The sequence below is a fragment of the Microcebus murinus genome, chromosome 1 (genome assembly GCF_040939455.1).
Source record: "Microcebus murinus isolate Inina chromosome 1, M.murinus_Inina_mat1.0, whole genome shotgun sequence".
In the NCBI taxonomy this organism is placed as follows: Eukaryota; Metazoa; Chordata; class Mammalia; order Primates; family Cheirogaleidae; genus Microcebus; species Microcebus murinus.
This window is the reverse complement of record NC_134104.1, coordinates 62,838,846-62,866,321: the sequence shown is the minus strand read 5'-3', so window position 1 is coordinate 62,866,321 and position 27,476 is coordinate 62,838,846. Positions and strand designations below refer to the sequence as shown.

The following is a 27,476-nucleotide window of genomic DNA, read 5'->3' as shown; positions in this document are numbered from 1 at the left end:
GCGCGGGCCCCCCGCGGCACCGCCCACCTGGCCACCGCCGCAGCCCGCGCCCCGCCGGCCCGGCCGCCGCGAGCCAACCTCCCCTCTCCGGGGGTGGGGTTCTGGCTGCCCCCGTCCTCCCTCCGCCTTTGTTGCAGCGCCCTGGGGGACACCCCCGTCAGTCTCCGGCTCCACGTCCAGGGGGCCGAAGGGGCGCTCGGCCAGGGCCGTGCGGAGAAAGGGTGCCCGCGGCGCCAGGACGCACGCGGGCTCCCCGGAGCAGGGGCGGGAGGAGCGGGGAGCCGGAGCCGCGGGGGCCGCTGCTGCAGAAGGGGGAGGAGAATGGGGAGGAGCTGGGGGGCAGGCGATCGGGGAAGGAGGGGTCTTAAGGGGCGGCGAGCCCAGGTCGGATTTCCTCCGAGGCTGGCGATCGGCGAGGCTCCCACCTTCGCCTAGAGCTCTCTGCGGCCGCTCTGCTCCGCGCCCGCCGGACACCCGGACCGGACCACGGTGAGAGCAGACGCGCGGCGCGGAGCCGGGCGCGGAGGCCGGGCCCCCGCGGGCGGCCGAGGGCGCCCTGGCAGAGCAGGGGGTGGGGGGAGCCGAGCCTGCGGGACCCGAAGAAGTTTCCCGGGTCGGTGCGGGGCCCGGCGCCTTCAGTCTCGCTCTCTTCTCTCTTCCGCAGATGTGGAGACGCTGGCTCGCGCTCGCGCTGGTGGCCGGCGCCTGGGTCCACGCCGAGGTAGGTGCGGGGCGGAGGAGGTCGGACTCGGGCCCGGGGCGGCGGGTCTGCGCGCCGGGCGGGCCGGGCGCGCGTCCGGGGATGGATGCTCTCCCGGGCCGGGCTGGGACTTTCCGCGCGCGCTCGGCTGGGGCGGTGGCGCCGGGAGCGCTCCAGGCGGGGCTGATACTCAGGAAACTTAAATCTCAGAATCAGGGAAAGTAGTTTGGGCCGCGAGCGGGAGCCGCACCGGGACTAACATGGAGGAGAGTGGGGAGGGGGAGAGGACGGGCAGGGCCGGCCGGGACGGCGACGAGAGCGGCGGCGAGGTCAGAAAGGCGCCTGGAGCCCTCCCTTCCCTTCCGAGGAGACTGAGAAGTTGGGGACTTTTCCTTTCCGAGTCTGTCTCCTCGCTGGGGACGGGGGAGAATCTCGAGCTTCTTCTTTGGGGGGCAAAAATAAATTTTCCTTTCTCTTTTATAAAAGTTAGATCATGATTTCCTGAAATGTATTTTCTTCTTTGTAAAGTACCCCCGGGTTTTGTGTTATCATCTGGGCCACACATATAGCGGCCTTTTCCTAAACTTTCCTTGAAACCAACGTTGTGCAAGTGTGAGAGATCCGTTGCTCTGCTCTTCGGGGGCTCCGCGTTTCCAGTTAAAGCATTTCAGCGCTTTTTTTTCTCTAAATGTTTTTTTCAACTCCAGTGACCTTCCTGAGACACTACAAACAAACCAACAAACTCGTCACTCGCAAGCCCCTCCATTAAATCAAAGGTTTATAAACAATTCTAAATTCCCTGGGCTCCAGTCTCCAGAAAAGTGAGGTCAGAAACTAAACATTTGATAATTATGGCAGGAAATGTGGAAGGAATTAAAAAGCATGAGGGAGGAGAAATGGAATGCACATTACAAAAGAAATAGCTCCCTGGTGGGTGGTTTATACTGCAAAGTCTTAGAATTTTTTCCTACATATTACAGTGTAACCACACCCTTAGCATCACAGCTTGACTCTGCCCTCAAAAATAATAAACGCATACAAAGTCTCCATGATTTTTTAAATATACATATTATACTGAACAATCTTTTAATTCACTACTACATTGTTGCTTAAGGTGAAAGGAAACTCAACTGTTTTTACTCCTGATGAAATTAAAAAATGACAATATTAAAAAATCCAACATTTACTAAATATCCATAATATTTATTATGTGTTGTAATAAAATTCCATTTTAGTGAGAGATAAACCGAGTCAGGGAAGGTTACATAACTTAGACATATAATTCCCTCAGCTAGTAAATACTAGGGGGTAGCATTTGAACCCAAGCAGTCTGGTGCCAGACCCAGAGCTCTTGATCACCAGCTCAGACCACTTCCAAGGACAAAAGTTTAGCATTTATCAAGTACCTTTGGTATGTCAGACGTTGGGCTATGTGCATTATCTGCAGCATTTCTTTTAAAGCTCCCTAAGCCCTGTAATGTTGGTCTTGTTATCCCCATTTTACAGAGGAGGAAACAGGTTTAAGGAGATTAGGTAACTTGCCCAAGGTCATACAACTAGTTAGTTCTTGCAGAAGGTTCTGAACCCAGCTCCTCTACCTTTGGAGCCCATCTAAAACTCCAGGTCTGCTTCTCATCCACTTTGTTTTCCAGGGCTTGAATTTGAGGGAGTATCCCCTTCACTGGCTGATTTAGTCCTGATTAAGGAACATTCCTCCATGGCCTGCTGTGGCTCTCAAAAGGCAGCTGCAGTCCAGTGATGGATGAGGTGAATCCCGGTTTGGTTTTCCAGCAGGCTTAGGAATTGCCAGCCAGGGTGTGAAATCACTCTGTGAATTGGAATGCAAATATGAGGTGTGAGGAGGCTGTTGGTTCACTCACCGGGGTGTGTGGCCCAAGCTCTAGGATCTGTTCTAGGCAGCCCAAGCTCCACACCGGCCTCCCCACCCCCCACATTGCAGCAAAAAGCCTAGCCCTGGTGGGAAGTTCCCTCAGCAGCAATTTCCTGCTGGAGGTAGAAGAGCATCCAGTACTCTCACCGAATTCCCAGGCAAAATCTCCAAGCAAAGAGGCAAGATGGAGAAGTGCTGAGGCATGAAAACAGAGAGTTGCTGGAGAAAGGAGGCCATGAACTCACGGTTGTGTGGAAAGTTATAGTGAAAAGCTTGAGGGATAGGTATGAGCTAGGTCACATTTCATGACTCCAGATTATTAAGTTTTATATTAATAATAATTAACAATTATATTAATAATACAATGATTATAATATAATATTAATTAAATATTAAATTAAATATAATAATAATATAATGATTAATAATTATTATTAATTATAATTATTATATAATTCTTTTAATCAATCCAGCCCCTTGTTATCTAGCCCAAGTAACATTTGGCAAGTTTTAAAATCTATGTGTTAATAATAATAGAACTTTAATTATTAATAAAAAATAACTTCTCCATATTTGGATATTATTTTAAGCATTTTATCTTGTAGTTAATGGTCCTTGCTGTAGAAACTTTTTTCCTTGTTAACTGTAAGGACATTCAGCAAACACAGTCAAATAATAATATTTATAGTCTATTAACATGAACCTATTTTAGTAGACTTTAGACCAGCTAAAATTGTACAAATAATTGTTGCACTTTTTAGAAATGAAAGTTAGGAAATAAAGTGAGATTTCTTGGTGCTTTTTGCTTTAATATGAGCATAAATACTTAATCCAGCATATATTTTTAATAATGTAATTGCCTTACAGATCATATTGATATTTGAAGATACCAAAGCCTCTGTAGGAAACCTCCAGAATCAGAGGGTTTCCAAAAAAGGTCATCATCATTAATGCCAGTCTATGTAAATCCCTGAAGGATTTGGTTCAATCCCTGAAGGACTGGTTCACAGAACTATTAACAAAGCTCATTAAGGAAAGTGTTACATTGTTTTGAATGTTTTCCATGATTTCCTACTTACTTAGCACCTGAAGGTTGCTTCCTCTTTCTTTCTTTCTTACTCAGTCTCCTGCAACTCTGTCACCAGCGTCTTCCTTCAGCCAGCCTCACTCCAAATTCTGCGTCCACCTGAGCACACACCGATGCAGTCCTTAGAGTCGGCTTGAAAGAGGGTTTGGGGTGTGACACATGTCACCAGATGTGCGGATATAAACATCTGGATGGGACTAGGCATGGGGGTGGCACCAGAGGGAGTGCTGCAACTAACAGTTACACAGCTACCCTGCTTCTAGATCCTCCTGGGAGGGGCTGTGTGGGCCGGCTCATTCTCCTCTGCCATCCCTCTCCCATTGGGAATTACTGTACTTTATTGAGGCGTGTTGATGGCGGAGGCATGGTATGGAGGCTGGGAAAAATTGGGCCTTAGCGGGTGTGTCCCTGGAGTGTCAGTTGGTAGATCTCTGTCACGCTAGCATGGCAGGCTGGAGGGGGCCCAGTGGCCCAACTGCCTGCTTCAGCCTTGGCAAGTACCCAAGCACACTCCCCTCCTGCTTGGTGGTTGTCACTGCTGGAACTCTGAGTCCCAGCATTCCAGGTCCAGAAATTCATGATTTTAAATCACATGTGCAGGTGACTGATTTACGATTCAGAACACATGTTCCAGTAAGTGATCCATAGTTGACTGGGAGGGCATCCCCTAAGGGAACAGCAAGGGGAACAATGACAGTTCTACAGATAGATACACTTCACTTAGCTCGAGACATGCAGTACTCTTTATTAGGGCTTTGGACCTCTGAAGCCACATTCTTAACCTCATTCACACCCAATTGTCAGCGTATAGTTAACCGCTAGGGGTTTTCCTGGCTGATTTGGAAGCCCCTCTACATTCTTTAGAATTGTTCTAATGGTAGACTCAAGTAGGCCTGCAGTCTACCCCACATCTGCAGCTGCTTAGAGCACCAGCTTGTATATTAACCACTAAAACGACCTCTTGTTTGTTTATCCTTTGGCAAAGAAACTACTTGCTGATTCTAAAGACCATTGTTGGAAATTGGGATGTTAAAACAGCAGGGACTCTGCCGAGTAGCCACGACAAATGGGCAGGCACCCAGCAGACCAAGGCCCTGGCCATTGAAAACGTCCTTAGAAGGTGGGCATGTTACAGTTCCTGTAGAAGTCGGTGACAGAAATCAGGAGTGTGTTCCCAGGCTCACAGGAGCAAGTTGGGGAGGAGCCATAAGGTGAAGCTCAGGGGTCCTGGGCAGAGGTGGATGTAATGACCCTAGAGGAAATGGCCCAGAGAAGAAAGTCGTCAAAGTCAGTGAGGCAGAAAGACACATGCTTCCCACAGAAAAGTAAGGATGAGCTGTAAATACCAGTGATCACACATGAGAATTGAAAATGTCATGGTCTCTTTGTCCCGGTCCTCTTCAAATAACTGGACATTGGCAGAATGTTTCTAGCAGACATAAATTTTCTTAACAATACCAGATATTATACAATTGGAAAAAAAATTTACACTTATATAGGTTTATCTGTGGGCCAGATGTTTAATGTCCTAGGAGGTCAAATGCGTACTTTTCTCCAAGGTGCCCTATTCTGACTCCTGTGAGTTTGGCGAGGGGCACTTTCTCCAAGAGTGAGCCTTTGATGGCACTGCCTTTCCTGTTGCAGGCAGAGCATGCCCTGCATGCAGGACAGAGTCATGAAGGAAGTACAGGAAGTGGTCTCTGCCCTCGGGTTGCTTACAATCCAGTGGGGAGCCTGGTGCTTTAAATTGTGGCAGCTACAATGTATATAATTGTAACTGCACAGTAAACAAGTATCTTTACACTTATTGTTTTTTTTACATTAACGTGGGGCCTCCCTTGATTTGTAAAATTCTTTTGCATTAGTAAAATGCACAAGTCTTTCATGTATAGCTTGGTGAACTTTTATATCTGGGTGTGCCCACGTAAGCACCACCCTCTCAAGATGAGGGAGTTGGTGCAGAAAGGGTGTTGTGAACTCAGTGTGTGGAGAGAGTTACAGTGAGAAAAGTAAGGATGATCTAGGGTAGTTTCATGACTCCTTGCCCAAAGATTATCTTTTAATCCATCCACTCTCTTGGTGTCTGGCCCTGATAACATTTGGCAAGTTTTAATCCATATTTTCACAATAAGAAACCTTTGATAATTATCAAAAGGTAAATTCACCCTCTCTATTTGAGGTTCTGTAGCTAGCCACCATTGCTTCATCCCCTCTTTCAGAGAAATTACCAATCAAACAACGGATGTATGTGATATGCCTACTAAACACTACAGGCAACAAAAATAAGTGCCTCCCAATGTGAGATACATGGCCTGCAGGGATGGCACAAACATGGCATTCAGGTCACCTCTGTCCTTTCCCTTACCCATGACAAACATTGCTACTCAGTCCTAGAATTTTTTTACTGAACCTGGAGGAGGTTTGAAAATCCTACTCAGCAATATTCCAGGTAGCCATTAGCAATCATTCAAAGTCTGATTGTGAGATGAAAGTTCTTTGCTATTCCTGCTGGAAAGAAAATCAGTCCAATATAACGAACATTGACAAACATCTTTAGCCAAAATTTAGGTAATTAGAAGGAGTTTGGGACTGTTTGGAACTGACAGAAGCAGCATGGGGTATTAGGTGAGAGAACTGGGATAGCAAATGGATGAACATGTCAGGAAAACAGCACTTACCAGTTCTGGCCCAAGCTTCTACGTTCTTTGGATGAATCTGCATACCTTAAAGTAAGCCAAACCCACTAATGTTGCCCATCAACAAAATATAGTAAGAATTTTCTTGGCTGTTCTGATGAAGTAAGCAGTTGCTCTTACTTAGGCTTTAAGAGCTGTTGCTGTCATAGGTAACAGTGTCTGCATTAGCAGCAGGCTGGCAATAACTGGCTAATAGGATGCTCTTTGGGTAGCTGAAGTACAAAATGTATCCTATAAATCTGCATATTCTGCTGGGGTTGGAGAATTTCCATTTAATCCCTTTACAAGCTTTATATGCTCTTTTGAAAGCCACCACCAGTAACTATTCCCAGGATTAAGCCTGCATTTGTGACTCCTAATATGTCCCCTGAATAATCCCAGACACAATTTGTGACCAACCAAGCTGTTGACAAACAGATCATGTGACTCTTGGCAAAAGCCATGACATATTGCAGACCCAGATTTATATGTGTATGCATGCGTGTGTCACGGGGTATTGGCTTGAATTGGTGTAGGGAAAGTGTCTCTCTGTCTTCCTCTACTTTTTATTGTTTTCAAGATTTAAAATCCTGTGTCTGAGGCAAAATTTCTTTTCCCCGGTCTTTCCTCCTATCCTTCAATGATAATTAATAAGTGTAAGGTACTGATCTCCCATGGAAATGTCAGGCATTATGCTAGTCACTTTACACATGTACCACTGTTAGGAACAGTGCGGGACTAAAAGGCAGTACCTTGCAGATCCCTGTTGTGGAGGAGCTGCTACCACTGTTGCTACTGTACAGCTCAGATCTGGCCAGTAGGGGTCAAATCTATGGCTTTAGCAGAAATTCCCCGTCTTCATCTCTTGCCACTGGTTCAGAAAATCCTGAAATGTGGCGGTGGGATGGATGGCCCCTGCCTTTTCAGAATTTGAGAGACTCCACTTGGGCATCTGGGACCATTTTCGACCTTGGGTGCACCTTGTCCACCTGATCAGTATGTCCAGTAGATGGCAGTTTTTTCTGTGGAACTTTATCTGAAATTGTGTCTGTTCCTGGGGCTTTGGTGTCTTTCTCTTACTTCCCATTTTCATGTCACTCCAGCCTTCCACGGAGTTCCTTCCTTCATTGTCTTCTCCTGTTCTCATGTCTGTGTGTCTCCAAGTCTGTCTTTCACATGGACTCTGTTACAGAACCTTTTCATTATTAAGAGCAGCACATGGAATAATGGAAGCATCCCTGACACAGAAGTCCTGCTCTGCCCCTTCCTAGCAGACGTCACCTTTTTTTTTTTTTTTTTTTTTTTTTTGAGACAGAGTCTCGCTTTTGTTGCCCAGGCTAGAGTGAGTGCCGTGGCGTCAGCCTAGCTCACAGCAACCTCAAACTCCTGGGCTCGAGCGATCCTTCTGCCTCAGCCTCCCTGGTAGCTGGGACTACAGGCATGTGCCACCATGCCCGGCTAATTTTTTATATATATATCAGTTGGCCAATTGATTTCTTTCTATTTATAGTAGAGACGGCGTCTCGCTCTTGCTCAGGCTGGTTTTGAACTCCTGACCTTGAGCAATCCGCCCGCCTCGGCCTCCCAAGAGCTAGGATTACAGGCGTGAGCCACAGCGCCCGGCCTCAGACGTCACCTTTTAAAGGTCAACTCATATCTCCGACTTGCAGCTTCAGTTAAAAGTGAGGGCTTTGGGGTGGTGGACCCAGTTTGAATTCTGGCCTTGTCTAGTTGTGAGACTTTGGTCGAGCTGCTTAACCTTGAACTGACTTTTTTTCTCATCTGTAAAATGGGGATAATGCCTATCTCTTTGCCCATCTATTCAATGAGATAATGGAAAAAGTTTCCTCTCTCTACTCATGGTATGTAGGCAACACCAAAAACAAATACCTGCAAGAGTTGAAGTGCCTCCTACCAGACCCTACAAGGCACAGATAAAGAATGTTTTTGACTCTGTAATGATGATGTCAACAAGGGAATTCTCAATTTACACATAAACATCCACTAGGCATTTCTGTATTTGTACAGCCTGTGTGCTGGCTCAGCTTGCTGCTCTATTTACTGATTGATCGTTGAGAGGAAGTATAGCATAATGGTTCGGCACTCGGGCCTTGAAGCTAGATTGATTTCGTTTAAATACTAGCACTGTCCTTACTGGCTATATAATCTTGGGGAAATTACTTAAAACCCCTCTTGGCCTGTTTCCCCATCTATAAAATTTGCTTAATCCAGAGTATCTACTATGTAGGTTAGTTGCAAGACTCAAATAAGCTCCTACATAATAAAGCAGTTGGAAGGGTGTTTTTGCACATAGTGTACAGTTAGCTATTTTCATTCTTGTGGCATCTCTGTGGGAGGAACTCCAAAGCCAAGGTGTGTGTGTGTGTGTGTGTGTGTACACATGCATCATGCACGTGTGCTCATGGCATGCAGAACTCTCCTTGCTTCTATTCCTTTCTCTTTTAAAAAAAGAATGAGGATATTTATTTCAGTTGCTGCTTTAACACCCAAAGTTTATATCAAAACTCTTGCTTCTACTGAGCTAATCTTGCCCTTAACCTTCTGTATAGCATTTCCCTGCAAAGCCACAACTCTTATCATTCCTCCAGGAAAAGAATGAAGTACTCATGGAGCACCTCCTGTGGGCAGGCAGTGAGATGGGCAAGCTGGCATGGATTCTCCCGAAAGGCAGAGTGAATGAAGGGAAAGAACTGGAAAAAGAACAGTATGAAAAAACAAAAGAAGAGATAACATATCTGGAATTTTTCCACATTGTTTTTCTCTCTCCTGTGTCCTTACTTCTTAATTAGGAAGGTGGCCAACATGTCTTGGATGGTCATTTTTATATCTTGTTGCATAGTCTCCATAACACAGCCTGAATTCTAAACTTTGGGTTTGGAAAATATAATCATGCACAGAATAGGATCCTTTGCTTTCATTGTTTCAAAAATACATACCAACTACTCTCAAAGACAGGGCAGGAAGTATTCCTGGGACAGTCTGGGATGTGTCCCTTTGAGATCCAAGGCTGTAACTCCTGGTGCTTTGCACACAAACCTTGAGTCCTGCTAGGGAGGCACTGCTCTGTCTGCAGCCATTCCTGACACAGCCTTGCTTGCCTACCCCCTCCCAGGCCTTGGAGCCAGCATTCTTTCTTGCTCTCTGTGTTTGTTGCTCTTTGCTCTTCTCTTCATCTTTCTCCTCTACCTTCTTTTCTAGCCTTTTCTTCCTCCTCCCATCAGTACAGAGAGGTCATCCTGAAGTGTCTGGGCTGCATTAGGAGCTGCCAAAACATCCCCAAAACTTCATGCTCACATTTTATGCAGAGATAAAACTACACAAGGTCTTGATACACTATTTTGCCTGATCTGGAACAAAGTAGAATTTATGAAAGTCAACTCAGAGAGGAAAGTAAAAGATATCACAGATCTATCCTCTGTCAGGCACTGGTTTAGTGCTGGTGAATAAGGCACAGACCCTTTCCCCAAAGAGCTTGCAGTCAGCCCACTAGAGGCCAACAGGAACACAGGCTCAGAGTGATCCAATGGAAATGCTAGGGCAGGGCTAAGAATCTGATCCAGCACTCAGGGTCCTTCAAGAGGAAGTGACCCACCAGCTGCACTCTGAAAAATGACTAGTAGTTAGCCAGACAACAGGCAGGGAGCGAAAGAAAGAGGCTTGTCTTATTCAGTTCTCACCACCTAAGTAGTTATTATAATCTTCATTTTATCAGTGAAGAAACTGTGGCTCAGAGAATTCAGTTAGTTACCCCCAAATCAGCCACCTGTTAAGTAGTAAAGCCAGGATGCAAACCCAGAACTTAAAATCAATCCCAAGGTAAAGGCTCGGTTTTCCAGGCTGACCGTGTCTTATTTCTGAAAGCAACTTTGAAAACAAACCAAGTACACTTTTGCTGGGTAACATGCACTCAGCACTGTACAAGCTTAGTCATTGAATTCCACCAGTTATATCAGTTGTTAAACAGCTTAAGTGCCTAGATTGATGCTTCAGGCCTGGTCATTCTGGCCCCATGGACATGGAGGGCATGGTCTCCATTTAGATTCAGGTCCAGCTGCTTCTCTGACCCATGTTGGCATGTAGTTGTTACACTGGTCATTTACAGCATAATGGTTAGTGACTCAGATGTTTTAAGGCAATTTCTCTGTCTTTCAGATGTATTCACAACTGTTTCACATTAAATAAGGCCAAATTGCAAGACAACTCTAAAACTCCAGCTGGGTTGATCAGTATGGTTGTACAGATTGTTCACTGCACAAGTGTGTCATGTGCTTGTCTGCCCACCCAGAGAAAGGGGTACCTTTTTACTCCCTGATGTGCAAAGCTCTCCAACCCCACCATTGTCTCTGAGTCATAGGATACTTATTGGACTATGCTGGTCATTTCTACATCTGTACATTTTATAAATTGATTTCATTCAGAATCTTAGAAAATTTTCATTATCAGGCCTTCATCAAAAGCCAGCTCTGTTGTTTTTATGGATTTTCCTCATGGATAAGCAAAGATGATACAAATGGAAATTTTAAAAAGCTGTTCTTTTGTACCCACAGTGTGCTACTTTGGGCTGTTGCCCAACTCAATCTAGTTTGGGAACTGTGATTCCCCAAGAATTAAGAAAAGTATTCCCAGCTTCCCTCTGATTGCTGGATTAGCAGAACTTCCTCAGCCTACAGCTGAATTCCAACCCCTGGGAAGAAATGTCTTAGACAGAGTGAACCCCCAGCCTGGAGCCTGTCAGAGGTTGTGTCATGTGTTTGCATTAGCTGAACAAAAACCAAGCAGGCTTTCCGGCCTTGCTCCCCCTCCTCCCCACACGCCCCTCCACTGGGAGAGGCCAGTTAAAGTCTAGACACTGTCTGCTTGGCTCCATGCCTTTTCAGCACAATCTGCGCAGTTCTGCAGTTCTGACTTTGGTTGCCTGTCTTCACTCGTTTCCCCAGTTTTCTTAGTCAGCCTTAAACTGTCTCGGGGGACTGGCATGAGCTGCACACATAGGAAGCAGGTGAGTGGATTTATAAGACTATCAGGATTCAGCCACCTGGAGAGGTTCTGAGCGCAGAAGATAGCAGCAGTGCTGGCTGACTCTGTGGCTGAGTCTGTACCCAGCCCTAGTGTAAGCTGGCTTCAAACAAGCCTCCATTTATTGGCCAATGGTGGGCTGGGGCGAATAACCCAGGACAGACAGTAGCACCTCAGGTAATGAGCCTCATGCCATGTGGACTTGGGCAAGTCACCTGTCCCATCATCTGCAAAATATGGGGGTTAGATTAGGTGAGCTCTAAAACATGGCCCTGAAATCCTATCCATATAAAAGGAGGCAGACATTCTAGGTAGGATTATCAAAATATTCTAATTAATGGAATTAGGGTATGTGATTAGCTCTTATCTTAATTTGTGGCCTAGGGAGGAATAATTTGAGAGAGAGGCTGGCCCAGGAATGAGAAAACAGAATGAGTAAACAACAGGAGGCGTTCTGTGTCCTTTACTTCCTCCTGTGTGTATTGAGTGCAGTATAAACAGTACAGCATGTGGCACCTGAACAGTCTTCACGCCCAGGAATCCCAAATGCTATTTACTGTACAAAAAGGAATCACTTGATTTTCCACTTCAGAAACCAGCTGCTCAACAACATGGGGCAAGAAATGAAGGATGCTGGGTCCCCTTGCGGTAGAGCAAGGAATCTTAAAAGACAACATCAAATCCAAAGCCTGCAATTTGAGATTTATTGAACCTATGTAAAAAACAAAAAACCACAAAGCTTTCTTTTGGCTTTTGTAGATAATGATACAGTATTGCAGATGGTTTACAAAAACAGTTGTCTGAAAATGTTGCCTGGACCTTGATTTTGTTTTCTGGAATCCTTTTTGCAAAACTTCTCACCATGTCGCCTGGCCTGGGATCAGGATCCAGCATCTCCTGAACAAGTATTAATGAAGTTCCTGCCTGGCTCGCCTGGCTTTGATCTCTGAATCAACTCAGGGCTGCTGTTACCACCTGTGGGCACTGGTCTTTGACTTTGACCTCAGTGGTTAAATCAAGTGACTTGTGAGGGTAAACTTAGTAGGAAGCAAAAGCCAAGGCAGATGTTTTAGTCCTGCTGAAGTGCCTGGTACCTTGCCTGTATTCCAGTTCCCAAACAATCCCAGTGTGCTGAATTATGCTGACTGTTGGTCCTGAATGGGGGACCAGCTCAGTGTTGCATGTGGCTTTCCTAATAAGGGTGCTTGTATGAGTTAGAATTGAATTAAAATTGGCTGTGCCCCAAGGTAGACTATATGTGTGTACATATATACACACACACATAATACACACACATAGACAGTGACATAAATTTCAGCACTTGGAGAACATTGCTCTCTACCAATAGCTCAAATAGTGAGACTCCTCTAGCGAAAACAAATCCCTATGGAAACTAATGAAGAGAAGCAAATATGTTATTAAGTTTCCCTTAATTTGATTGTTTTGTTATTTAGTTTGGCATTTGACTTCTGTTATATAGGGCCCAGTGTGGCTTTGCAGTGGCCCAGCCCAGCTCACAGGAGCTGCCTAAGGATGGAGGCAGATGTGTGCGTGCCAGTCATTCACAAAGGGTCGGGACACCTTGCTTCACTTCTCCAAGGGCATCGCCATCTTGGCTCTGCATCATATGCCATAAATACGATGCTGTGTTTAATAGGAGCCAGCTGAGGCCTACATCAGAAGCAGGAAATTTACCTGAGTTCTCCTTGGAGTCTCACGAATCTTTCAGGAATGTGTCCATTTGTGGTTTGGTCCTTCTCCTCTAGTTTTTCCTTCTTGGCATTTTGTATTTTCTTTCTCTTCCTGTGTGGCCTTGGCCTTGCTGACAGCCACATGCAGAGAAACAGATTTCCTGGTTTGACTATTTATTTTAAAGGTAAAGCCTTTCACTTTATGCATTAATTGGTGTCTGAGTCATGTTCAACAGAAGAGTAATTTTTTGCATGGTACCAAGAGCTTGATAATGATCGAAGAAAACCCCAGTTCCCTGTAGGAACAGCTACTTCAGGTGTGAGTCCACTCTGGTTTCCCTTTCTTGGGGGATGGGATTACAAGGGAGAATGGGACTGGGAAGTGTTTTAAGTAGACGCCAGACATTCAAGTTTGTGACTTATTTCTTAGTAAAATTTTCCAAGCTACTTATGGACCATTTTATTTAAAGGACAGTTACAAAGTTAACAGGTTTCTTTTAGAGGTACAAAATTGGAAAAGAATCTTTGTGTTTATTTTCTACAAAATAACATGTATGATACAATCTGGGTGATGATAAGAAACTATAAAGGTTGGGTTTTTGGTTTATAACATGGCCTATTTGAGGCACTCTCTTTTTTTGGACAAAAATAAAGAAACTGGTAGCAGTATGAAATCCTATAAGAACAACCAAACTTGAGTAGTATTAAACTCACTGTGTTGGTCATTTTTACAGCTTAGGTAACTGCATTTTCCCTCGAAATTTCCATACACATTTGATCAACTAGATGGCTTTTTGTTTCCTGCTTAAGTTGCTCCATGGAGTTGCTGCGTGGATTAGAGAGCACACCGGGTTCCTCCCCAGTGGCTATGTTTCTGTTGGCTGATTGGGTTATTTTTCCATGTAATGTTATCATTATTTTGCTTAGTATAAATGTCATTGTCATTTGGTGACTATAATTACTCATGTTACAGTGGCCCGGAATGTAGAAACCTCCTCATTCCCCAGTGATGTGTTGCTTAACTCCAGGAAAAAGCCTTCTCTTTGCCTAGGCTGGTGAAGTGAGTGAGTGAGTGAGTGTGTTTCAGTCGCAGATAGCTGAGGACTATTCTGAGCTCTTGACTGCCGGTTTGTGGGCTCAGATGTGACAGTAGCCACGTTCAGAAAGTCATGACATTCTCTCTGAGGAAGAGACAAAAGTTAAGGATCTAAGCCCAGGGTGTTCAAAGCATGTGATGAACTGTCCCAAAATGGTTCTTGTCCTAAAAATGGGTGGAGCAAATAGGAAGAAGGAAAATAGCGATGAGGAAGACTGGTAGAAGAGTAGGGAGTGATGTGGGCCACTCAGACACTGTTAATCATAGTGGGTTTAGCCAGTGAAGACGAGGTGAAAAAGTGAAGAATTTCTGGTCTTTGTCTTAAGTGCTTTGTGGGGAAATAGTGTGAATGAACACTACCATTATGATCAGAAAAGATATATGACTGCTTTTGCTAAGTGAATGTACAGTCTGTAAGCAAAACTCACAAGAGAAATGATAATGTAAGGCTATAAATTAAAATTGCATCCGTATATAGTGTGTAGCAAAGGAGATGATGTATATCAAGTGCCTAACACAAGGTAAGCATTCTCATTGAGTAGTGTTAAGAAATGTGCTAGGTTAGATGGTTTTTTAGCTGCAGGACTTTTCAGAGTTTTCCAAAGTTCATGTGCATTATTATTTATGACTCTAGGAAGAAAGTATAGTAAACAGTGTTTCCCAAACATTTTGTCACAGAAAACCATTTCAAAAGAGATCATGAATATTTCAAGGTTAGTGTTCCATGGAACAGTCTGGACAGGCTTCCAGGAGAAGAGTCTGTTTACATCTGACCCCAGGTCTTAGTGGACTTGCCAAACTCATGTCCTAAATTAATTCAGTTTCACCAAGAAAGCCTGGGCCTCATTTGGATCTCAGAGCCTGACTGAGGGTAGGTACAGCATGACCATGTCTATACCAACCTAGAACTGGCTGGGTTTTTGGATATCAGCTTAAAGTACCCTTGAAGTACTTCTTTTTGATTTTTCACATTCCCTATCCATACCCAGTCTATGAGCAAGTCCAGTAGGCTGTATTGTCAGAGCATATCAACCCTCCATTGTCTGCTCTCTCCACCACCACCGCAGTCCAAGCTACCATCATGTTGTGCCTGGACTATTGCAGTAGCACCTAGTTGTTCTGTCCTTTCTCCCTGTTGCCACCACCCTGTTATCTATTTCTTTACAAGCAGCTTGAGTAATCTTTATAAAACATATATCTGATCATTCCCTGTGCAAAACCCTCTAGTGGCCCCCATTGCATTAAGAATAAAATACAGACTTCTTATCAGTCCTACAAGACCCTATATGGGTCTAGCCCTTGCCTGCTTTCCCAGCTTACCTCTTGCTGCTCTCCCTATTGGACCCTATGTTGTAGCTACACTGGCCTGTTTCTGTTCCAGGAATGTAACAGATTCCACCCTGCTTCAGAACCTTTGCACTTTTCTCTCTGTCTGAACTGCTCCCATCCTTCAGGTCTCAGCTCAAGAAAGCATTCCCTGACCACTCAATCTAATTGGTGCCCTCTCTCCCAGATTTCTGTCATATATACTCTATTTTCCCTCAAACTTATTTGTCATAATCTGAAATGAACTTATTTTTGTTTATTTATTCAGTCTTCCCTCCTTCAGGACAGAGCCCTTGACTGTCTCACTCTCCAGTGCATCCCTAATGCCTAGAACCAACTTCGTGTATAGTAGGTGCTTACTTAGTAAATATTTGCTGGATCAATCCACTGGCCACATGGATAATGAGGCCCAATGTTTCACACGTAATATGAGGCAGTACATAGCTTCCTGCCTATAATCTTTGTATCCTGATTATAATCATCTCTGTGCCAGATTCTGCAAGTGTATTGTACATTGTGGGAAGATGGTTGACAACACTTGCTCATCAAAACTTTGCTTAACCTTGGACATGGTAGTAACGCTGGGCTTGCTTAATCAGACACCTGGATTTGAATTCTCTCAGCTTTAGTGAAGCTGTAATTTAAGCAGAGGCTAGCTGAATAGTACATATTTTTGTTCTTTCCTTCCATGATCAGCAATTCTGATATAACTGGGCACCGTTCCCAGAGGCAGCTAATGTCTCAAGGAATGTAAAATAAAGCATTAAATTCTTTTGTTTATGATTCTTTGCCCAAAGCCACTAGTCACCTTTGTCTTCTGACTTCACCTTTTGCTATGACCGTTACTTCTTAGAATCCTTCCTGCTCTTGCTCCCCCTCCTGTTTCATTTGAACAGTAACTGTGATGTCCCAGTATGAGTAAAACAGAGAAAAAGAAAAGGGCATTCAATGTCACTGGGTTTGCACATTAAGATCTCAGAGGAGAAGTCTTTTATTTTGGGGAAAGTTCCAACAATAGCACAGTGATCAGCACTGGAGTCCCAGGGAGCAGATCACCCCCAGATACCTGCAGTCTGAACTCTAAACTCTCTTACTTGACTTATGCCTTGAGTTTCCCAATTTACCATAGCATATTGCTCCACTTTTCAGTGGAGTTGGGGGGCCCCTTAGGGTAACCACAAACAGTTAAATATGTGGCATTTCTCCAGTGTTTAGTCAGTTAAAAATGAAGGCTAACAGAGCTTTGAGAACTATACTGTTACATGATACTTGGAAGTGTTTCTACCACAAATGATAATCTGTTCATAGCAACTAAGCTAGTAGGTTTTTATGTAGGGTTCTAACGTATTCCTTGGGGGAAAACAAAATGAATAGAAAAGGAGGTCTTTGTGCATTGTTGGTACAGCCTGAGGGTCTCACCGGGGTTTAGTCTTTGCAAAAATAGTGGGCTTTGCTACAATGGAACAGAGGACCTGGCAGTCCCTCATTGGTAGGCCTCCTGTCAGCCAAGGCCTGGCTGGCCTGTGCAAGTAGGTTTTACAGCTTCTTGCCCCCAGCTGTGACTTCCCAACTGTTCCAAAGAAAGAATGCAAAGCAGGAATGTCTAAAGAAGAATAGAATGTGCATGTTTTCATTGACTTTAATCTCAAGCCACTAAAATTGTGTGTGTGTGTGTGTGTGTGTGTGTATTATTGAAAGCTGGCTGCAAGAGACTATAGCAGTTGAGCCAAGAAAATGAGAAAAAAAAAGTTGTGAGAAAATGTAACCACCTCATTGCCAAATTGGCCCATGGATTTTTATGCCAACAAAAGTATATGTAGTTAAGAGAAGGCTCAAAATATGCAGTTTAATTAGCCCTTTTATCATTGTTTCTGAACTAAGCCATACAAAGTCCTAAAGACAGGAAGTGGCAAACATTTTTATTTAATAGAGGAGACCAGAAGGGTGAAATGACTTGTCCACAGGCATTGAAAGCTGAGCCAGAGTTAGGCTTAAGTGCCCATGCCGCCTGGACGTTTACAAAGGACTTAGGTATACATTACTTCAGTATCCTGGTCCCAGATGCAGCCCAGCATGCTGCCTTGCTCATATGTTCAGATAATAGATCTGTTGTCTGACCATATGACCAAGGCATTTCTAAAACATTCCAAGTTAAAGAAAGTCTTACTATTTCTACCCAAACTCTCCTTCTTTGATGCAATAAAGCAGAACTCAGAACTTACTATTTAGAGCTGTGCTTTTCAGTATGGGTGACTACTAGCCACAAGTGACTATTGAGCATTTGAAATGTGGCCAGTCCAATTTAGATGTGCTATACGTGTAAATAAAATACATACTAGATTCCAAAGATTTAGTAGGAAAAAGGTGTAAAATATCTTAATAATTGATTGCATGTTGAAATGATAATATTTTGGATATATTGTCTTAAAATAAATCATTAAAATTAATTTTACCTGTTTCTTTTGACTTTTAAAAATGTGGCTGCTAGCAAACTTTTAATTATATATGAGACGGGTATTCCATTTCTATTGGACAGCACTTCTCTAGACAGTTGTCACTTACCTCATACATTGCATTTAGCCACACGTTGTCTTGAGTTATCCCATATTAGATTGCCACTCTGTTATTTAAAATTACATGGGTTTATGCCCCTACCTTCTCACCTAAACTATAAGTTCCTTAGAGACGTGAACTGTGCTTTCTTCTTCCTTGAACCCCCAGCACTCTGCACAATGTTTGGTTATTTCATTGCTCCATCATCCCATATATTGCCAGCTCACCTGGAAGTAGGTTTCATGACAAGGAAGTGCAGATTAATTTGTGTTTGGATTGTTGCTTTTCTACAAAGGAACTGATTTTATGTAGTTCCTAATTTGTTCCAGAAAGATTAACATTCCTCTAAACTGGACTATTAAAATCCAGAGGACCTGCAGGGGGTGCCAGAACTTCCTGACACACATACTCAGCAGAGAACAGTAGTGTTAAAATTGATGCTCACAGGTTTTAAGGAGGCTCTCCTTACCCACCCACCCCCGCCCCCCAAACCTTGGGGAAGTTCCAAATTCAGTTTAGAAATCTGTGCCCCACTTTCCAGGACCAGTCTGGGTATAGATGCAGGTAAACAAGGCTAATTGGCCCAATGGTTCTCCACTTTAATCCAGGGTTGAGAAGAGGGCCCCCACCAGCCACAGTGCAAATTAACTATCAGGAATGCCTACCTGAAGGCTGTGATTCCCGAGTCTCTGAGAAAATTGGAGGAGATGCACTCTGGGTGGGCCTGACCCTTTAAACATCCTACAATTTTGTAACCGAGCTGTGGCTGAACCACATGCTCAAAATAATATCGAGGCTGGCTATATTATGCCTAAAATACAGTCATTTCTGCTGGTCCCCTGGAAGAGTCCAACCTTTCCCTGGGTTTTATGACCACAGGATCCCTGAGCCACTGTTTCTGGTTCAGTTGCTAAGGAATGTGTAAGAATGCACCCCTGGAAACCGCCCCTGTTTAGAGGCAGATTTATTAGGTCTCACATCTGTGGAATGATCCCACTCCGCTGACCACTTTGTTGCCATAAACAATTGATAGGGAACCACTCCTTTTGGTGACAGTGTGTGAAGTAGATGATTCTCTCTTTAGAGGAGCAGCTGGAAGGATTTGTAATAACCCAGATTTAGAAGCAAAGATGTCCCATCTGCCCAGGTTTCCCAGCTTCCCAGCAGCACACCCCCCTGAAAGTCCTCATGTGGCTGTTGAATCAAGGGAGATTAAGGTTACAAGAAGCAGTCTATGCCCAGGATAGTACATTCTTTGGGTTTCTCATCTTTGCTAGGTTGTTGTTTTTGTGTTCATGGATATTGAACCTTATATGCCCCCTTGAAAATCCAGTCCCACCATCTATAGCTGGATTTCGGGGGGCCCATAAGTTCCAGGTTAGAATGCCCACTTTATAAAATAAAAATAATGTTTTTCCCATAGCAGCTTAATAATAAAGGTGACCATGTGTCACAGTTTATGCCTACTGTTCAAGTGTATCTATTTAAAAGGTCCCCTTTTATTCTCAAATGTCCCTGCTTGGATGATAAATTATATGTCTGAGAGCCATATTCACATACCCCTACCTGCCCTGCGGCACTCATCCTCACAGAGGATCTGGGCTCCATAGTGATACAGAAATTTAAGCTTGCAGCCTCCCTGACCAATCCTCAGACTCAGATCCAGAAAGCCCCTGGGACCAGCAACTACCCAAAGAACAGTATCATCTGCACAGACTCCTCCAGGAATTCCTTGTGGCTTCCTTTGGATGCCGTCTGAAGGGAGCCCTTGATCTGTATTTGGAATGGCTCCAGGTGTAGAACTGGGCAGTGGCAACAGGCCATGAGAAGGAACTGGAGGGAGAGGGCCTTCGAGAGCCTGGGCGTGGGCAGCTGGAGGAGCCAGCCATGAAGCCTGACCGTGATGAACACCACCTGCCGCTGGCATTTCCTCGGAAGACTATATTCCTTGGACTCCAGGTTTCCCCCCACTTTTCTCCAGGCCAGCAGTTGCCATGGCAACACAGTGTCTGAGAACTTCTAATTACATCTGTCTGCTTCTCCTAGAACCCTACCGAGCCACACATATGGAGAGTTCATTTAGCTTGGAGTTTCTTGCTGGGTTTTAACTGTTTCTGCACCCTTGGGCTAGCGAATAATTGCCAGGGTGCTGGAAACGTGACAGCTGCTTTGCAGCCACATTGCCCCCAAAGATTCCCAGGGCTTTGTCCCTGTTTTTAAAGTGGAGACTCCTGCTGCTCTGCTATGCTGGGTCTCCCGGCTGCACTGCAGTTTGTGCCAGTCAACCCTGACGTCCCTGCTATACCTCCCAGCCCTCGTCATTCTGTCAAACGGCCCCAGCTTTTAGTTGGGCATCACAGTTACTTTTAGTGTCCCCATACCCAGGGGAAATCAACCACCTGGGCATAGCTAAGGCCTCACCCTTCCCTGGCAACCCTTGTTTCAGTGTGTTCCAGCCCACTGCAAAGTCAGCTGAGCGCATGAACCTAAGAGTAGTGGTTGGAGACCCCCAGAACGTTCTGGGAGTGGAGGAGTGGTAGAGCAAGGCAAGAAGCTTCGTTTTCTGGCCTAGGATTACTGACCAACCTGCTTTCATCTACGTCAGAGGACAGTGCAAGAGTTGGGTTCCTGAGAAGAGTTAATTCAAAATAGTGGCCTTGGATAAGCCCATTTTCACAATTTCTCTTGCCCTCTTCTCCCTTGCTCCTCCTCATCTCTACCACCAAGGAGTCAGACTGCTCTCTGGCTGCCCAACCCTGTATTCTGAAGTCTCACCCAGTTTTGCCTTGCTCCCAGGTACTTCACATTCCCACATGACCTCATCTTCCTCCTTCTTTCCTTCCACCAAATTTTCATTCCCTCAGCATCTCTCAGCTAAGTTATATATTAACTGTGGACAAAGGAAAGAACTGAAAGCCATTTCAGTCCCCCATTGCTCTCGTGTCTACCTCATCAACATACACACACGTACACACACACAAGCACACGCATGTGTACATGCTCGCACCCCAGTGTCTGTGTGTGGCTCTGAGACAATCTCTAATCAGTGAAATTCCAGGCTGAGTGTTTATGGCCTGATGGAGGAGGGTGGGATCTTTAGGCAGTTTCCCCAGAAAGACCAGCCCGGGGAGGGAACAGCCCAAGGAAAGGCATTGGGACAGGAGCCATGCCTTTCTGCCCCTACTCCAAGTCCCCAGGGCAGTGTGGTCCAGTCCACCCTTTATGCTTTCAACAAAGGTTGATCGAGTGGCACAGGGTGCTATGCTAGAACCTAAGAAAGGACTCTGAAACATAATCGTTGTCCTGTAGAAGCTTATAGGTTAGCTGGAAAGACAAAATCTGCACAATCAATTAAATTAAAAAAATAAATGATCAAGTGAATTCGTACAAAGAGGAATTGAAGTTCAAAGAAAGAAGGAGGAATTCATAGCAATCAAAAGTAAAAGGTCACTGAGGATGGAGTGGTGTGACTTGAGGTAAGCCTTGAAGGACAGACAGGAAGAATTTGGGCAAGCCAGACAATAAATCAGACTTCCCAGATGGTGACATTATTTTTCTAGCTGGTCTTGTGGGACACCCTCTGCCCATCTGAAGGTTAAAGAAGCATCTAACAATACCTCATAGTGCTGACATTTTGAAAGGGTAATGAGTTCTCATTTCAAAACGTACAGCCTCAGGAGCACTATGCCCTTTATTTTAGTCTGCTTGTGACTGAAACCCGCTGTGGCTACCTGCTCTCCTCACAGACACCTCCTGAAGCTCTCTGTAGTGAGGGCTCCCCAGAAGTGGAGACTTGCTCGAGGTGAGGGGCCAAGGATCTTGAGGCCACATAAACAATAAAGTCACCAAGAAGAGAGGAAAAAGACTCTGAGCCCTATAATAAAGACTTTATTAAATGTGGCCAGATAGATGGCAGTAGGTGACAGTGTTGGACGTCCAGCTCGGCACCAGGTCATGTGAACCACCTTGGAGAACAGGTGGCTTTGTCTTCAGGTTTAGGGAATCCATGTGCAAATAGGGGTAATGGAAAGGAGGCGCAGAGGGAGTGGGTGTCGGGACTCTTCCCCAGCTCAGGGAAGTTACCCAAGTTCTCTGCCACAGTGGATTCCATTCCTAGATGTCTGTGGTATGAAGACCACCTCAGGACTACTTAAATTCAGTGGCACCCAAGGGCAAAAAGGGCGGAGGGGAGAACTAGATACCTCTTAGGCTATATCCATCACTCACCTGCCTTCTACCAAATCAGGGAGTAATCCTGCATTCCACTTAGAATTCCAGAGAATGTGAATCCTAGTGGGTTCAGGGTTGGGGAGGTGGGGGGTGGGCTTGCTCGGGATGGAGTGATGGGACAGGGCAGGGGTGTTGGTCCAGATGTAGCAGGCACTGCAGCAGACGCGTCCAAAACTGGCCGTGTTGGAACTCTCGCACAGCTGCCCTGGAGCTTTCTCCCCTCTTTGAGTTGAGGGTATTGGGATTTAGGTGTGTGGGATTTTTTAAAAACTTTTGATCAACCATTTTCCTTGAACTACATGTGGAAATAATTAGAGCATGAATGCTGAGTAAATGTGAGCCCTGGCAGCCCCAGACATACTTCAGTGACAGGTTCTTGGCAGGAATGAAGAATTGTGAATCTCATGTGAATTTCCTTTAGCCATTCTCTGCTTTCTTTTCTTCCCTTTTTTCCTTGCAAGGCAAACACAAGTAGAATAAAAACTTTATTAATAGCATTCTAGGGGAGTAGAAGATTCCAGCTAGTTCACTGAGAGTGAAATCAGCCCACTCAAGTGGGGTCCCATTACCGCTTCCTGATTCCCTCTGCCATGATGCAGAAGGGAATGAGAAGGCGTTGCTTATGACAATCCGTGGACTGTGACAGCCAACTTCAATTCCCACACCAAAACCCAGCAAAAACTCTGAAATGCACTCAAGTGGCTCTGTACATAACCAGCCTCTTTAGTGTGGGCATTTAGGTTAGCTTCCTTGGGGGAGATTAGGTTTGATATTCAGGAACATCTGAAATGTTAAACTCCTGAGCTTTCTAGTTAATGGAATTCTAATAATTTAAGGGACTTAGGCATCATGTATAACTCCTGCAAGAACTTTGCCCTACGTCATACAGTGTGCTAAATGCGTTAGAGACAGAGACATACCCAGGGCCCATCTCTCTCCACTTGAATCAGTTCTCCTGACACAGGACCTCACTGCCTCTGTGTGGTCTACCCTTTAGGTTACTGGTTCAGGTTTTAGCAGAGGTTTAAAAGCTTTTTTTTTCTTTCTTCTTTTTTTTGCTGTTTCATCCCAATGTTTGCCAAATCATTTCTTGTACAGCGGCATTCGTCATCTCTTTCTTGGAGCTCTCTAGGCTTCCTGGTTTTCCTCCCAGTTTTCTGAATGCTCCTACTCTGCTTTCTTGCCTGCTCTGCTTTCACAGCCCTCACACCATTGTGCAGGCTGTTGGCTGTGCGAGGGGGTGAGTGGGGCTGAAACCCCAGTTGCGCTCTGCTTGCCAAGCCCTGTACCCTGGCCTGGTGCTGCATCTGCCCAGAGGGGAAGGTGCCTTTTCTGAGTGGTACGGAGACCCCGTGTGGGCCGTTCTTCCTGCTCTTTCAGCGTCTCCCATGCTCAGCCTTTTCCTTCCCCTTCCCAGCTGCCCTCAGCTCCCACACTTTCCTCCTGAGCATATTTGTTCCCCTGCCCCCATTTCTCCCTCCTACACAGATGACGTCCAGATGAGCATCGCTAGCCTTTATTGTCAACTGTCAGTGGGACATTTTACTGTCCCTTTAGACGCACGTCCATAACCTACTCACCATCTCCTGCCCTGCCCTCACTCAGCTCCCTCCCAGGGCTCCATCTCCAACAGAGACACAGCAGCGACCCTCCAGGCCTCACAGCCAAAGATCCTGGAGCTCCCTGCACTCTCTCCCTCCTCTCCTCTGTCTGGTGTCTTGCCAGACCTTGTTATTGTTTAGAGGTTTCTCTTGGATTCCTTCTTCTGTACCCATGCCACTACCACCTTGCACAGGACTCTCACCACCCCAGGCCCTGTCTAGATGGCTTCCTTCTGCTCTCAATTCCACCGCACCCACTTCGTGCCATGTACCACCATCCAACTGTTCTTTAAACCCTCCTGCTCAAAACCCTACAGATTTTCCATCCAGATCCTACCATTTTCAGGGCTCAGCTCAAGTCCCATATCTTCCCTGAAGCTCCTATCCCCGGAAGTTGGCCCCATTGTTTCAGGACCACATTGGTCTGTGTGTCAGTTCTGTCACCATGGCTGCTTACAAATGCCTGTGAAGGCGGACACCCTCCACTCATTTTGGAGTTATGCCTCTGAGCTTACACCATGCTGGTCACAGACCGTTATCATTTTTATTTTGTTATTATAGGCATTCATCAAATATGCTTTTCGATAGGTTTAAATTATTTTCCTTGGCCTTTACTGAAGAGGACTGGAGGACTCATACCCCTGCGTTGGCCTTTAAAAAAATAAATAAATAAAAAATAAACAAAGTGGACAAGCCTTAGGCAGATGATTGGAGAGACGAAAATGAAAACCATACTCAAGCCTAACGGGCTAATTCGGGGCGGATAAGCAGTCTGTATTACAAGGTTCCACCCAGGCATCCTGAAGAAACTGAGGGGTGAAACTGTAAAATAGGAGCCTTACAAAAACACTCTTTGGGAAGACAGACAGGACATCTTGGGAACTCCCAGGTATCACACTGAGCAAGGACTCAGACTGATGCGTCTTGCTTTCCTACTGGGAGCCCAGTAGACGCTGGCAGTATGAGTGGAGCCCCTGGATGTTCCTGTGTCGAGGAGGAGGCAGTGCGGCACTTGTGGGAGACGCCCCAGCCCATCGCCGTGGACCTGAGACACGAGAGCGGAAACGCCTTCCTCAGGTGCTGGAGTCAGAGCCGCCTGGGTTTGACTCTTCCCTCCATCACAGCACAGCTCTTGGAGTCAGGGTCTCCTCTGTACAAACAGGGATGAATCCTCCTGAGTTTATGTTGAGATCCATATGAAAGCGCCCAGCATGTTTCTAACTGCAGAGGTGCTCTCTAAAGGCCACTGTATTTCTGCTATGACTAGAGGAGACCGTTATAGAAAACCAGAACTTCGCACTGTATGGAAACCAAGCACCTAGTGTGCTGTGCCGAGTCCGGGCCACCCCCAGGAAGCCCTAAGCGTACAGAGCGGGAGGCAGTCCAGGGATGGCACCCGAGTAGCCACAGCCATGCAAGGGCTCCCATGTGACGGTGGCCTCAGCCAACTTAGGTTCTTCAGTCTGAACAGGCAGACACGTAGAGAATGTGGTAGACTCTGTAAAATAATTTTTAAAACTGTAAGGTAAACAGCATTGTTCCATTTGAAATCTGAATGTAGTAATTTCCAGGGACACAATACATTGTCACACAATGAGTAGTAAAAGTGAGGAATGTGTTATATCCCTTAAGCTGTGATAGAGGCTGAACACAGAAATTCATACAAAGGAGAATTAAATAATTCTTGATTGACAGGTCCGTAATAGATTTTTTTAAATCTTATAGCTAATCCTCTTGGGGTAATTCATTTCTTAGTTTGATGTCATGGAGCCCAGCCATACTTTCCCAAAAACATCCTGAGTGCAGATGTCACTGGCCCCCAATACTAACCTGAACCTCTAAATGACATTTTAAATAATTTTTATTTATTTTTAAGCAGTTTTATTGAGATACCATTGACATAAAAATTTCATACATTAAGGTGTACAAATGGTTTGATGTTTTGATATTAGTATACATTATGAAATGATCACCATAATCAGGATAATTAACATATCCATTACCTCTACCTAGTTACTATTTTGTGTGTGTGTGTGCGCGTGCACACGCATGTACGTGTTGACAAGATTTAATTTACTATTTATCCTCTTAGCACATTAAAAATATATAAAACATGGCCTGGTGGGGTGGTTTATACTTGTAATCCAAGCAGTTTTGGAGACTGAGGCTGGAGAATTGCTTGAGGCCAGGAGTTTGAGACCAGCCTGGGTGACATGGCAAGACCCAGTCTCTATAAAAAAAGATACATACATATATATACACGTGTGCATATATATACACACACACAAAAAAAACAGTATTGTTAACTATCATTGCTATTGACATGCTATACACTAGATCTCTAAAAATTACTCATTTTGCATACCTGAAACTTTGTACTCTGTACCCCCAATAGCTAATGGAAAAACCGTTTGTTGCATTTTCTCAGGCAAGACACTGGTGGGTCTGTGGGAAGCTGAAATGTGCAAGGCACTAAGAGTCTACTTGAGATAAGTAAGCCATGTGTGCATAAAATATGAAATAGGGCTCACACTGACAGACTGAAGGCCCAGAAGCCATTATTGGAAAGATCTGGTTTATGAAGAAAGTAACAGGGCAAATGGAGAGTTGGATTTACCGTGAAGCTAATTAAGCTTCAGTTTCAGACCTTTCACTTACAAGGCCCTTTCCAAGGCACTGTGCCCAGTTTGGCATCCATAGTTGTGTATCTTTTTCTTATGGAGGGCTCCCCAAATTGTTTACGCTTCAGGCCCCACAAAACCTGGGTCTGGCCCTGGTGCACTGAAATGAGGATTGGTTGTGAGGGAGGGACTTTTACAGCAGGGACTGCACAAATGCAGTACCCTCTGCCAAGGGCTTCAGAACCACGGCTAGAAATCCTTCCTCCTCTTTCCCTATAGTATATAGGATGCACTAACACATTTCTTTTCAGAGAAAAAGAATCAGAGAGATTTGAACAAGGTCACGCGGTACTCCAGCTAGATTTCAAGGTCCTGAAGCTGTTTTGCTCTTTCTCCTCGGCTGTCTCAGGCCTGTGCTACTGGATTCCACGCCACAACAGCTGCCTGGGAGCAGCCAGCATCCCACCCGCTATGCCCCACCCCGGACCTCCCCTGGCTCTCCCCAGCTCTGTGAATTCCTTTGTCCCCAGCTCTGTGGTGCTCTGTGTGTATCTGAAGGGCTCTGGTGTTCCTGTGAAGTTTCCATGACTAATTCTGGCAGAGCAAGGAGAGCCTTTCTCACGTCAACAAAGCCGCTCTGTCACAGAATAGTGGCAAGTGGAGCCAAAATTCCACCTTGGCATAAGTAGGGCTGGGTTTTTTTTTAAAAAAGAAAATTGGGAAGGAGGAAAAGAATGGAAGGGACAGAGCCAGCCCAGTTCACATTAGTGAAATGATGGTATATTCAGCTGACAGTTTTATGGCTTTGCCTATAAGCTTCCTCCCCTGCCAAAGTAGGCTGTTCTTCCAGAATTTGTTTTACTTCAGAAGACATTTTTTTAAACATTCAAAATGTATTTTATGTTCAGACTTAATGCTAGTCGGCCCAGAGTCTCAGACACATGATCACCTCTACTGGTGGTTTTGCA

General features: G+C 45.0%; 1 protein-coding gene across 1 annotated transcript in view; it reads left to right on the top strand.

Annotated features, from left to right (window-relative positions):
* Nucleotides 1-334: 334 nt before the first annotated feature.
* Nucleotides 335-27,476, top strand: part of FSTL1 (follistatin like 1) — a 51,972-nt gene continuing 24,830 nt past the window's right edge. Inside the window, exons 1-2 of the mRNA XM_012780550.2 lie at nucleotides 335-489; nucleotides 665-721. Of these exons, the coding sequence (XP_012636004.2) occupies nucleotides 665-721 (57 nt within the window). The 5' untranslated portion in view covers nucleotides 335-489. The remainder of the gene's footprint in view (nucleotides 490-664; nucleotides 722-27,476) is intronic.